Genomic DNA, 13,878 nt, shown 5'->3' on the forward strand with positions numbered 1-13,878 from the left:
AAAAAGAAATGAGTGTGTATGTTATGGTGGTGGTGGGAAGGGGGGTGTGCAGAAGAAGAGTTGGTAATTGAATTCCTGCAGTTTCTGCAACGGCGAGGGTACATGGTGGGGGCCAAAAGAGGGGGTGGAAGAGGGGTGGGCATCTCAGCGAGAACGTAAAGAGCTACTTATGTCTCAATCAGGCCTTCTGGTCTTTAGTTCAGCCCAACGAGTGGCCCCAGGCACTGCCCACCGGAGACAGGCCAGAGTACCATTTCCTTTCTAACACGCTGTATATTTTTGCGCCCTGAGGCTGCAAAACAAATGGCACAAACACAGCCCGACAGTAAAACCCTGGATACAACTGGAAGTCTGTCGATAACTAATTAATGACCGGAGCGACGCACCACGTGCTGATGGACTCCAACGTCCCGTGATGTAAGCAGTTGTCAGATTCAAACCGAACAGGACCTTCAATGTCCATTCAGAAAGAACTACAGGGAGATAGGGGGGAGCCTATCATCTTGTCATCCCTAATGAGGGGCTGCAGCATGGCCAGTGTTTGTATATGTCCCTATGTCTCTCATGATATGTAGGAGCAAAGGTACGGACCAATATTTAGTACCTACCTATGGTACAGAGCTAATTATTAATGGCTGAACGAATGAAGCAAATGTTGAAGCCAACCCTACTTCATATCTTGCTATCATTTGTTGCATGTTGTTGTGGTTGTTGTTGTACGGTTTTTGTACGGTTTGTACAAAAACGGTTCTGCTGCTGTGGGGTTTGGTAATTAGTTGTGCAATTCAGGTCCAACACAAGATGGACGGACACAGAAAGACTGGGTAGACCACTGCATACACATCTCACAATAACAGTAGGACAGACAGGGTAGGTAGCCCCACAAAAAAAAGCTATGCACCCGCTGAACACACACAAAAATCTGAAACAAATGCAAACACACACCAACATACACAGCGTAATGATGGTGGTAATGTGGTGGTGCTCGGCCAGGCTTTAATGCAAACATCAATCGACGTGTCGGCATACTGTATGCCCACTCACAATCACTCACTCACACGTCCTCATTGCTGGTCCCTCTCTCACCCGCCCGTTCCCTTTGACATACTTCATCATGTCACGCACACACCAAACATTCTAATAATATTTTTGTTGTTGTTTTTAATTTAATTTAAATTATGTTTTAAAAAAAGATATATTTTTTTGCCCATGGGGTCAGAGTAAACAAGGTTTGATTTGCACACCCAAACATACGGACAGTCACGCACACGCACAGATACCCTGGTTTGTTTTTCTTGTCCTTCCATTTCCACATAAATACACAGAGTGGCACGTTTTAGCCCCGCTACGGAGCAGGCAATAATTACTCATTCAAATGAACATGTCAGCAACACTGCCGACAGACAGGCCCCACCCTCTCCCTGCACACACACACACACACACACACACACACACACACACACACACACTCACACAACCCCCGTGCACACTCACCCCGTGCAGACAGACACACACACACACACTTCCCATTTCTTACCCTCCTCCCCCACCTTCCTACAACCACATGCACAGGCACCAACACAGACATGCACCATTAAGTGTGTTAAATACACACACACACACACACACTTAAAAACACACAAATGCAAAAACCAAAAAGGCATGCACACTCACACTTTCACGCACACACATTCCTATGAAATACACACACACACACACTGGATGTTGCATTGTGGGGGAGATCCATCAGCGGCCCAGCAGGCAGACAGGCTCCATACGGCAGCACTGTTCTGAGCTGGTACTCACTGTATGCCTGACATGTATCACACATGTGTGCACACACATGCTCACACACACACACATACACATACACATTAGCATCTCCACCAGCAAAATCATTGTCATAGGCTCTCTTCTGCTCCTCTAGCACTCTCCTTTTCATGAAGGCCACCACCCATTCCCCCTACCCGAAGTGGTGTGCGTAGTGGCCCATTGCTCTGGGAGATTATAATGAATGAAACAAACAATTGGGAGGGATCATTAGGAAGGTTTTGTGTGTGTGTGTGTGTGTGTGTGTGTGTGTGTGTGTGTGTGTGTGTGTGTGTGTACCTGCGGTGTCCAAGCCATGTCCAAGGGAACTGGCATGTCAGCTGAGCATTCTGGACTCTCTTCTGGGTGCTGAGGAAAGTAAACGAATACAAAAGATTGATGTCTTTAATATATTGTTTTCCCCAAGCTTCTTCAGTCGGTTAGTCAGACAATTAATTGGGGCAGTGCACTACGCTTCTAGATTAATGTGTGATCGTGTTTAATGTGAAAATACCTTTTCAACAAAAAATAGCTTTACAATGAAATAAAATGTGTTTAGAATTACTTGACATACCTACATAATGTACTTTTGTACTCAAAATTACTTTAGAGGCATGATCCTTGATGCTCCAACGGCACATCTCACTTCTCCACATCGCAACTTCCAGCAACTCGTCTTAAGTGGTACAATCAGGATGCCAGATGCCTCACCTGTGTGTGTGTGTGTGTGTGTGTGTGTGTGTGTGTGTGTGTGTGTGTGTGTGTGTGTGTGTGTGTGTGTGTGTGTGTGTGTGTGTGTGTGTGTGTGTGTGTGTGTGTGTGTGTGTGTGTGTGTGTGTTCTGGCATTCCCCAGCTTGTTTTCCCCGCGGGGGGTTTGGAGGCAGCTCTGGGAGTTTCACATCCCTGATGCCAGAGAAGGTGCGTGCTCAGGACACTTGGGGATAGGTAGGCCTCCCCGTCTTCTCATGTGGGCACAGCTTTTATTTATTTATTTTATTTGTCGGTGTGTGTGTGTGGGGGGGGGGGGCTCCCGTCTGCTTACCCACAACACTGGGGAATGTGACCTTCAACAACTGCAACTCTTGCAGCTTAGTGCCATTGAGGGCTGCCTTTGGAAAACAAACTTCAACGGCAAAAGTGTTCTGGTATGAATGCAAATGGTTTGGTGGTATGTGGCCTTTAATGATTTTATGGTTCATCAATTTGTCCAGAAACATATCCCCCTTTTTTAAAGGGGGGGCGAGCTTTATTGAACAACAGAGGAAAAGCAATTTACTCTAAAGGGGTCTTGACTTGTATTTTGTTTATCCAAACACTGAATTGTTTTTATCCATTCACTTTACCAGAAGAGCCCCGAGGCTTGTCTTCATCTGGCATATTCTCTGGTACTTCATCAAACTACACAGAGGAGGCTCCTGTAGCGACAGATATTGCAGATTTGATGTCCGCGGAGGACGGCGGAGAGCGTTCCATCACGTCGACGGTCCACATTGAGCAGTTTTATCCTCGCTGCATCTCGGACACAGCGGGGTTTTATCGTATCCTTCTACACGCGCTGGCTCTCCCGTTTTGGCCTAGATTTACTGACGATGGAGACGTCCGCCAGCCCGCCACTCTACCACCTCACGAGATGTGACCCCTCTGCTCGGACTGCTAGTGAGTCCACCCCCCCCCCCCCCAACTGTGAATGTGTTGCTTTTGTGTAATGTAGGAGCTTGGGCACGAGAATGATCCGTGCCATGGTGTGTGTGTGTGCGGGTGTGTGTGTGTGTGTGCGTGTTTGTACGTGCAGAATGAGTCATTGTCTTACCTTGGCCTTGAGTTTAACTGTGAGTATGTGCTCCCGCTCCGAAGAGTCGCCGGCTTTCAATCTCAGCGTACGGAACTCGGAGTCTATGAAAAGCAACCTCAAGACACACACACACACACACACACACACACACACACACACACACACACACACACACACACACACACACACACACACACACACACACACACACACACACACACACACACACAGAAAACTCAATAAATCCACACCCTAAATCGCGAGACGGACACAGGGGTGTACATGCAATATTGTGAGATGACAGGAGCTATCAGGAGCCGTTAATCATGTCTGCGCGGGGCAGGGCGGAGCCGCCACGCGGTGCAGCTGGATTTACAGCCGCCCTGTAGTGGACGCTGGAATCAGTCTGAGTACTTTGACTTATATGTGCAAATGCAACGCAACCAGGCGTGCCGCCACTTTGATGGTTCATTTTTATTTTTTTTGCTTTCACAAAGCACGAGTGTGTGTGACAAGGACCTATGGGGGGGGGCGTTATCAGTAGTCGTACTGCCACTGTTATTTTTCTATTAAAGATGGACACATCACATCTTACGATATAAGCGGAAGAACTGGTGTCGTTTTAATGCAATGGCATGCAATGTCGTTTAGAAATAAAAGGACGCATCGGTAATAACCGATAGGCCCCCCGCCCCCCCCCAGCTTTAATAATGACTTCATGGTTACGTCAGCTGTGATACTATACCCGGCGGCTTTGGATTCACCTCTTCAAAGGACAAACAAACTTAGAATTATGATGACCTTTATTCATTGAGTCCAGCAAAAAGCTAGTGACCAAAGTCTATTATATTAAATGCAGTCTGCCTGAGGGGCAGCCTGAGAAAGCACGAATGAGATAAGGCTCATTGTGTAAGGTGGGTTTCAGACGGTGAAATGGTTGGTTGGATCAAGTGGTTCCCAAACTTTTTTTATCAGGTCCCTCCCCAGGGTTAAAATAAGTACAATTCCTTGGTAAATATAATCGTATTTCAGGGTTCCACCAGGATTTTTGTACATGGCAGGCTCTCCCATACAATCTTTGAGCTTCTCCCTCACTCAATTCTCCCTTCGCTCTCATCTCAACTGGTGGGAAACACTGGATTATATTTGAAACCCATTGACAGCATACAACACGGTCTGACGGTAACTTTCTCTTCCATCTGTCATCAACCATTGAGTCAGCTAGCAGATGCTTTCATCCAAAGTGACTTAAAGTGGATTAAGTGATTATTATAATTTTTTTCCCAACAATGTTCAGGTAGGGGTTAGGCATCATGCACAGGGATACCGACAGGTAGGACTGCGGACAGTGTTGGTTGACCCCAGAACCTTTGGGCATGGGAGTCAAACAGCTTCATCCCCAGACTAGGTCCTCGTGTCATCTAAATAAATCGGGCACCGGTAAAAAGAGGTGCCTTTGCGATGCATATTGCAGTGGCTGAGCCTCCCGTGGTGAACAAGTTCAAATGTACTAGTGTAACAAACCCACTGTCGCCATCAACGTCGCTGTCAGCAGACCGCTGATCCCGACACCTCCTTCCCATATGGGGCAGTGGCAGATACATTTCCCCTCCCGCATGGATACCGCTACACTCTAATCTCCCACATCTGCGTTTTGAGATCTCACACACACACACACACATACACGCACATACACACTCCTTCCCGTGCCACAATTTGTAAGATGTGATGATAAAGTGGGATTGCTTATCAGTCCTGTAGCAGGCCTATGTGACTATTGAGGAGTTTTCTCAAATATGATGGCAAAAAACAAGTCTGTGACCGTTTAGGAATGCATTACTTGCACATCTTTCACATATAACAGGATGGAAAAATATACTTGGCTCCTTGAGAGAGGACTATCTACAACCTATTCCCCCTATTACCCCTCTTCCGACTGATTTAACCATTTCTATGATTTCTCTATAGTGTCTATTATTCAAAGGTGTAGTGGCAGGGTCGATCAGGCAATCAGCCTCGGACCAATGAAAGTTCTTCAAATTAGTTCACAACAGTGGCAAAACAAAAGCCTCCTCACTGCATCTTCCATACATCATCTTTTCCCCTGTGACACGGTTCCATCTGCACTCCTCGAGGGGTCTCCTGCCCAGGGAGGCAGGGGTTTGGTGCAGGCCCCTCCCCCCTCTCTGCCATGATTAAAACAGCGTGAGAGTGGGATGACCTGCTGGGAAGACTGATGAGAGCATCCTATTTGCAACTCGGCAAGCCAACCGCATTGCACGCAGACGCAACACATCAGCACGCACCCTGGCACCACAGAATGCACATCTGTGATTGGCTATGTCTGTCTGTGTATGCTGTGTGCTGGGTGTGTGTGGTTGTGTGTGTGTGTGTGTTAAAATGAAACTTAGTTGAGTGACTAATTTGACGGTGATATAGGGCAGTGGTTTCTAAACTGTGGGTCACGTCCCACCGGCGTCCAATTAGATCAATGTGATAGCGGTTATTAACGTAAGTGATTCACTAAAAGCAGTGATCGAGGAAATAGCGAAAGCAGAGGGCACCAAATCACATACACAAACATTGGTACAACTTGAAAAACTTTGGTTCAATGTTCATTCACAATCCCTTGAAAATGTTTTTTGACAGTATACATTTTCCTCTGAGAGAACGTGGAACTTTCTCCAGATGCACCACAGACACCAATGCTTTTCAAACTGTTTGCTGCTGGGGTGACCTCACACGGCCTCTCTTAAAGGGCCTCACTGCGAGAGTGGGACCAAGCCTCACACTTAGGACAGCATGGAGGTGAAGGGTCACAACAGTAAACACCAGCAGAGATCTACTCAACCTCATTCCCCATTAATTAACTCATGATCACTTCTTCCCCAATCCACAGAGATGACCACTCTGACACACAGAGGGCAGGGGTGCAAAATAAATCCAGATAGGGGAAAGGGAGAGAGGGAGAGAGGGATGGAGCGAGGGAGAGCAAGAAAGAAATGAGCTTCTCACTTTACCTGCTCCCAATCAACTAACGAGAATTACCGCTCTAAACCCCTGGCGGCCATTAACGTCGCCCATGCCAATTAAGTCACTAAACGAATCTCGAGTGCTTTGGAGAGACTGGGGCCCAGCGTGTATAATGCCTTGTCGTTGTAACATGACATGGAAACAACGCCGCATACCTTTACCAACCGCCCCCCCCACACCACCGCCATCACTATCCGCACTCTCCTATTAAAACCAAAGACTCTTCAATTAGAGCAATTTGCATTTTTTGCTAATAAGATAATTGCGGGTTGTGGTCATTAATACGGGGGAAAGTGGAAAATGAGCACTGCAGATGAGCTTAATCCGTGCTGGGGGAGAACAGATCAGATGACGCACTAGATCTGCGGCACACACCCTTCTCAGCCCCCATCCACCTCCACCCCACCAGCCCCGAGGGAGCTGGGGTGACGGCATTAGCCGCCGCACGTGGGCTCAGCGTTATTAAATGTGACCTGGATTTAACTATAACTCAATAACTAAAAATAAGTAAGTCGTTAGAAGAGTGGCGCTGAGAAATGTGGAGCAAACGCCACTGCCGTCCTCGCCGCGGCAACGCCTGGGGGCGGGCTGTGGAACCAGGCGATTAACTGCGGCGCCCATGCTAAAGCTATTCCGCTCAAGTTCCGTTTTTTTTTTTTTTTTCAATCTTTTCTAAAGATACGCTGGAAAGAGGTTTTTTTCCCCCTTCCCGCAACTCCCACTGACCACGGTAAAGGGGCTACAGAGATGGCGAGAGACACCACCTGGAAACAAGAACACTCAAGGAAAACTAAAAGATGTTCATCCTTTTTCAAATGTAATTATCGTATGATACATTGTTTTTGTACTTTCACTCCGATCCAATAGAACTGAATTGGTGGTGGATGTTGTTCCGAAACGTTTCAACAAGAATATGTTTTGAACGCATTAAGGTCACTGCATGTTCTACCCGTCACCGTGACAACAGATCGGTAAATCAATGTGCTATAAACTACATTGGCCGACACAGTGAGGATTGTATTTCAACAAAAGCAGGGCAGACGCATCGTGAAGTAGTCGATTCAATGTAACAATAACAGTAATAATAATGGTAATAGTAACAATAATAGCAGCAGGCCGCCCCTTCAAATCTCTAGTGGCATTGACCGACTTAGAGGCTCATTAGGTAATGGCAGCGTGGGATTTAGGGCTGGGCAATAATTCAATATTATGTCCAAACTGATATTGGTTGTGAGGTACGGATTTACTTAATGTGATACCCGGTTATGTAGACACAATCAATTATTGAAGAAAGATATAACCTTAAAATGATAAACGAGATGAGAAATCATCACAGATAAAGAAGAAAAACTGTTTTAGTGTGACAGCACAACTCAAACCATTTCAATCTCATCCGTTGGACTGCAAAAGGGAATGTTGAATTCATACTACATCCTTATAAGTATGTCACGATAATAGTTTGCCTGTTAAACAGTTCATTGCTTTCAGACACTATAGCGCTCCTTGCTTGAACACACTTACTTGTCCCAGCCCAGCGTCTCCATCTCCGTAATGAGCTGTGAGTAATACTGAGGAGGTGGGATGGAGAGGCTCTCTGGACGGCCCCTCAACGCGACCTCCTGCAAGATCACACAGACTGGGTAATGACACCTCAATGTATCTGTTGCCAAGGTCTTCAGGGGATATTTTGACACTAGAAAATGTAAACACGAAGGTGACCGCAACGTGATGCCCGTGTGCCTGTACACACACACACACACACACACACACACACACACACACACACACACACACACACACACACACACACACACACACACACACACACACACACAGCATAGGCCATTACATTTTGTTTCTTTTTCCTTCCATCAACCTGATGAGAGAGAGACACGGTGCAGCTCCACTGCTCACAGAAGAGGGCTATTGATAACGCCTGGGAGGCAGCCATTACTTCCCTATGATATGATAGGCTAACAATGTCAGCGTTAAAGTGAGAACGGCAGGCACGCCATGCTCCTTACCAAGACGGTCTTGAACTCCAGAATGAAACTGACAAGATTGTCCGAGTGTTGCAGCCTCTGAAAGGAGTCAAATGAAAGAGAGGTGTGGAGAGAGAGAGATGGAGAGAGAGAGATGGCGAGGGAAAAGGCATCATTGAATGAGAAGATAATGAATTGATGGTGGCGTGCTCCCCCCGCCCCCCTTTTCTTTTTCTCCAGCCATTCAAATCAAACACTGTGTTTGTGATTAATGTGGGCTGCCACCAGCCTTAATAATTAATAATAGCTTAAAGGGTGTGAAAATAATGAACTTTGCTGCCCGGGGTGAAATATCAATCTCATCCAAATAACCCTGAGGGGCCACATAACAAATAGGGACATTTTCCAGGCAATGTTAATTAAATAGTGGAAAAAATATTTAGGTTTTTTTCCAACAGTGAGGCAGACCTGATGCGTAACAGATAGAAGAATAATGAGGTGAGTTTGAATGCAGCACCCAGGTTCATAAACTTGATAAAAAAAAGTGATTCCCATAGGGCACTGTAGTAGTATTAAGTTACACCCAACATACCACGACACACACACACACACACACACACACACACACACACACACACACACACACACACACACACACACACACCACCCTGATCCACATCTGAGATACAATACAAAAGTATAGCAATGCATTGCACAGGCACACATTTAGGCAAGATAAGAGAATAGATATAGAAACCACAAGTCAGTATAAAATAAAACCTGACCTGCTTTACTATGTGCTGGTATCCACGGAGCAGGTGTTTCAGCTGCCAACAGCAGTGGAGCCTGCACACAACAAGGTGAGACGTCTACGTAACTGCAGAAAAGTGTTAGCATCCGGTGCAGTTGTGACAGTTAATAAAGGCTTTGGACAGCTATCTATGAACAATAAGACCTCCAAGAGGAAGGCCTGCCTGCTAGTAACACAATCATTAGTAGCGTCTCCCTAATCTACGACACATAGTGCTGTATTATATTGGTTCTAACATGAAGAACATAACAAGAAAGTGCGTATACTTTGCCCGTTTGAGTTGGCGGTCAGAGGGGAGGACGATCCTGAGTCTGAAGTCTCTTTCCTGAACGGGGTACAAGCGTTCAGTGGTCACGTAGTATGACTTTAATGACAAGTAGCACATCGTTTAGTAACAATAGTTACCTGGACCGTAACAAAGCCGTCGTATATGGTTTTGTCCTTGTTGAGCGGTAGGAGAATAGGACTCTCGTTGACCAGTGAACTAACGTTAGCCATCCTGACTAATAATCTGGCGCTCACCAGCCTACAAACCACACATGTACGGTGGCTACAAGTCACTTAGCCTCCACTAAAGGGCCACCCGGGTATGACAAACCATTAGTTGTTTGTAAGTTTGTACGTTTTTACTTTGTTTCACATGTGCGTTAACGTTTTATAAACTTGCTTCATGAAATCGGTCCAGTTGGTCCCGCGGATAAAAACAAACCAACTCCGTCACGCGGAGGTGTGGTCTGAATTGAATCTCAGAGCTTTATTAGTCAGGATGTGACAAGTCTGTCTGGAGAGGCAATGGGTATGTTATCTATCAATTGAGCTTGAATAAAGCAGCTTGCTTGTGTTTAAACTATGGTTTTATTTCTCAGAGAACACATTTATATCTTTTCGCAATTTTCCTATTACTAAAAATAATCCACCCAAAATGCAAGTATGGGGTTGTAATAGACAATTTATGATTAATATTTGATTATTATGATGTTGAGCATTGCGATAAGTGATATAAAAGCTTAACATTCTACTGACTATTATTTCTAAAGCACTGTGTAGCATCAATAGGCCTACTGTTGACCACGGACAGGAGAGAAAGCTGTAGTGCTGTAGAGACCACTTGTCCAAAGTCGTAAAAGGGTGTGTAATTGGTGATAACATAGACTTGTGATGTTGGGTATAAAAGAACAATCACCTGCATGAATCAGTGCTGTGATAAACTATCATTTGGAAGATGTCAGTCATCAAGACACTTAACCTTTGGGTGCCAAACAGACCAAATGATGTGCAGTGTACAATCTTGAACCAGCAGACCCATGCCTGTCATTCCAAAGGTGAACTCAGCTTGCTTAAGACAAATCCATATCTCTGCTACACTGGAGGCCTGGATCTTTACTACGATTTTGGGACCCACTCCACAGACCTTCACTGCTATTTGGTTCTCTGTACGAGGTGATGTGACTGATATTTAGATCTAGACCTAAAGCCATGTTTGTGCCTAAACATCCTCAATAATAACCATCCATCTGTATCTGACTGTGTATAAAACTTGGGCCTCCCATGTGAGAAATCTATTGTCAAGGGGCCAATATGATCTGGTGGTTAGGATATTTGACCCGTGGCCAGATGCTATGGGTTAAAATATCTGCAGTCTAACTGTAGGCATCCTTGAGCCTACATGCTCATTAATTACATACAAAAGTTGACATAAAAGCTTTGCTAAATCACTCAATAAATATTATTGCCATAAAGAAATGTTATGCATGGGTGAATTTGGTTTAGCAAGCAATTAACCATGAACGATCCATTCAAGATCCACCGACCCTGTTCATCTGTCCTTATCCATCCCTGATCGGGCACCAAGAAGGCATGGTTAACAGGTGCCCAAAGCACCTCACCCAGTGGAATCTGTGGAGGATGCACTGGAGACCAGAACCTCCAGGTTCTTTACTTGCCGCCATGGCACCAAAACTGTGGGCAGGTCAGTGGACGAGTTAAGCCGTTTTCAATTTCAGATCTTGGAGATTGTGCATGCAGTCATGACAATCACAGTATCTTCCGATACTTAAGTCCACAAAAAGCTAAAGCACATATTTTTATTCATCATGTTTTACGGGAAACATAGACTATGTTCTTGTGTAATTTCAATTCACATCTGATCTGCAAATATTTTCATAGTAGGCCTATGAACCGAAAGCGCTTAAGTTCAAGTCCAGTGCCCAGCCCTGAAGAAAACATTGTTCAATATATAGCCAAACATTCTCCTCCCTGTGTACCTTTTGAAACCAAATGGCAATATATATGAGAGAAAGTCATATCAGTCCTTCACTCGTTTGCTTTGAGAGAAAAGTTGTAACTAACTATTACGCTTTTGTGTCAGTCATGGCATAGGCCTACTACGATGTCTACGATGTCCTTGGCGATTTAACAACAAGATACAAAAAAATGACCGGATAACTTTTTGGATTGTGAGATAATATATGTTTCGATCTGTTGTGAGACACACAAAGGGGATTTTTAATTGTCTCATTGTGAGCAATGTGTTAGGGATCGGGAAACACAAAGCGAAAGTGGCTCTCGCTGGAGCTTTTAAATCCGCCTGCGTGCATTCGGCACACTGGCAGCGGTAAAAGGAACACCCCCTCTCTCGCTCACTCTCTCTCTCTCTTTATCTCTCTCATACACTTTCTCTCACTCACTCTTCCTCTCGTTTGGCTCCCGCTCTCTATTATACACACACAATTCTGCGGGAATGCAGCAACAACGACTTAATGACATCCCGATTTGCAAAAGCTCGAAAATGTAGCTACAGACAGAGGACAGCGGCGGAAGATGCATAGGCGGTGAGCTCCTTCGTTCCCTCTCACTTTCTCTGCTTTCTCTCTCTCGCTATCTGGCTATCTCTCTCTGCCTCTCCTTGCTATATCTTGCTCTCCGTTCTCCTTTGTGGCTGCCCCCCAGTATGCGCGAGGATGGGGCTTTGTTTAACATTGGCCATGGTCACTTCTCTGGAATGCAATTGGCTGGAACTACACCGTGTGGGTCTTGACACGCTGCGTATCCACCTCTCTCTCTCTCTCTCTCTCTCTCTCTCTCTCTCTCTCTCTCTCTCTCTCTCTCTCTCTCTCTCTCTCTCTCCCTACACCCTCTCTCTCTCTCTCTCTCTCTCTCTCTCTCTGAAAGCAAGACATGATCAAGGGGTGCCTCGTCCAACGTGGCTTTTTTTCTCTCTTCTTTCCCTCTCTCTCCCTCTCCCTCTTCCTGACTGTCGCTCATAGTCTCTTCCTCTCTTTCATGGCGTCTTGCATGTATCTGAATGATAATAGGACATATTGTTCCCGCAGTCTGTGATTGATTTAATGGCTTGACAGCAAAAGGCATTCAAGTCATTTGGAAATTCCTGCATGCACATTTTAAAAGATTTGTCCGTGGTTGATTCTGTGGGGCTAGTGGTATTATGTAGTTATTTTTTCCGAAATTTAAAATGTCCCCTGTGTGATCATTTTATAATATTTTATTTCACTGTGTTCATTTTTTTCTATTATGGTGCGTCTTAAATACTTAAATAATCATATTCTAAGCCTTTCTATATTGCTTGATAATATTATATAAACTACTTGATTTTAAGATATTATATTTTAAGAATTTTTTTCTTTTATATTATTTATGTATTACAGTATTCTTATCTCACTTCAACTCAGTATATAAAAGTATCTTGAAGGCTGTGTTGAGTCTCTACACTAAAAAAGTTATTAAGTGTTATTTATTTTAAAGCATTATATACTTTTGTAGTTACATGATTTAATCCCAAAATGTGACCTACACCTCTACAAAATGCAGTTTTCCTTTGATCTCAAACACAGATTGACGCCAAAACAACCAAGCTTTCTCTTGGCGATTTTACACGTGTAGGTGTGTGTGTGTGTGTGTGTGTGTAACTGTACGTGTGCTTCGGTGTGTGAGTGTGTGTGTCTGTGTGTGTGTGTGTGTGTGTGTGTGTGTGTGTGTGTGTGTGTGTGAGCGTGCGTGCATACACAAGCATGCCTGTTTGTGTGTGCGTGTGCGTGTGTGTGTGCGTGTGTGCGTGTGTGTGTGTGTGTGTTTCTCTTCAGATGAGTGGGAGCGTAGCATGTGATGTCTTAGCCATGGATTACAGCGACACGCATCCACACCATACCCGTCTGACACGCCGTCTTGATAGGATTAGCAGGTTCTGCTGCAGTCCTACCTACGCCCCCCCCCCCCCCTTCCCCCCAGCCACAAACCTCCCTAGCCCCCCGAACCTCCTACCCTTCCAAACGCTCATTGGGCAGATGAGTCATCTGCCGACATGTCTGAGGAGAATTCACGTTGTAGTTACCTGGATGCCATGGTGGGTTCGACCGAGACAGTGAGTCGTGTAGCTGTTGTTGGGTGTGTAGTGTTTGCGTGTGTGTGTGTGTGTGTGTGTGTGTGTGTGTGT

The 13,878-nt window shown here is 45.2% G+C and overlaps 1 protein-coding gene across 1 annotated transcript in view; it reads right to left on the reverse strand.

Moving 5' to 3' along the window:
• fancl (FA complementation group L) overlaps nt 1-10,118 on the reverse strand; it is a 16,578-nt gene extending 6,460 nt beyond the window's left edge. Inside the window, exons 1-7 of the mRNA XM_084470808.1 lie at nt 9,834-10,118; nt 9,695-9,753; nt 9,403-9,463; nt 8,660-8,716; nt 8,157-8,254; nt 3,621-3,717; nt 2,110-2,178 (exon numbers count right to left, since the gene is read on the reverse strand). Coding sequence (XP_084326934.1) covers nt 2,110-2,178; nt 3,621-3,717; nt 8,157-8,254; nt 8,660-8,716; nt 9,403-9,463; nt 9,695-9,753; nt 9,834-9,926 — 534 coding nt within the window. The 5' untranslated portion in view covers nt 9,927-10,118. The remainder of the gene's footprint in view (nt 1-2,109; nt 2,179-3,620; nt 3,718-8,156; nt 8,255-8,659; nt 8,717-9,402; nt 9,464-9,694; nt 9,754-9,833) is intronic.
• Between the last annotated feature and the right edge of the window lie 3,760 nt (nt 10,119-13,878).

The sequence above is a fragment of the Micromesistius poutassou genome (genome assembly GCF_964030765.1).
Source record: "Micromesistius poutassou genome assembly, chromosome: 7".
Classification (NCBI taxonomy): Eukaryota; Metazoa; Chordata; class Actinopteri; order Gadiformes; family Gadidae; genus Micromesistius; species Micromesistius poutassou.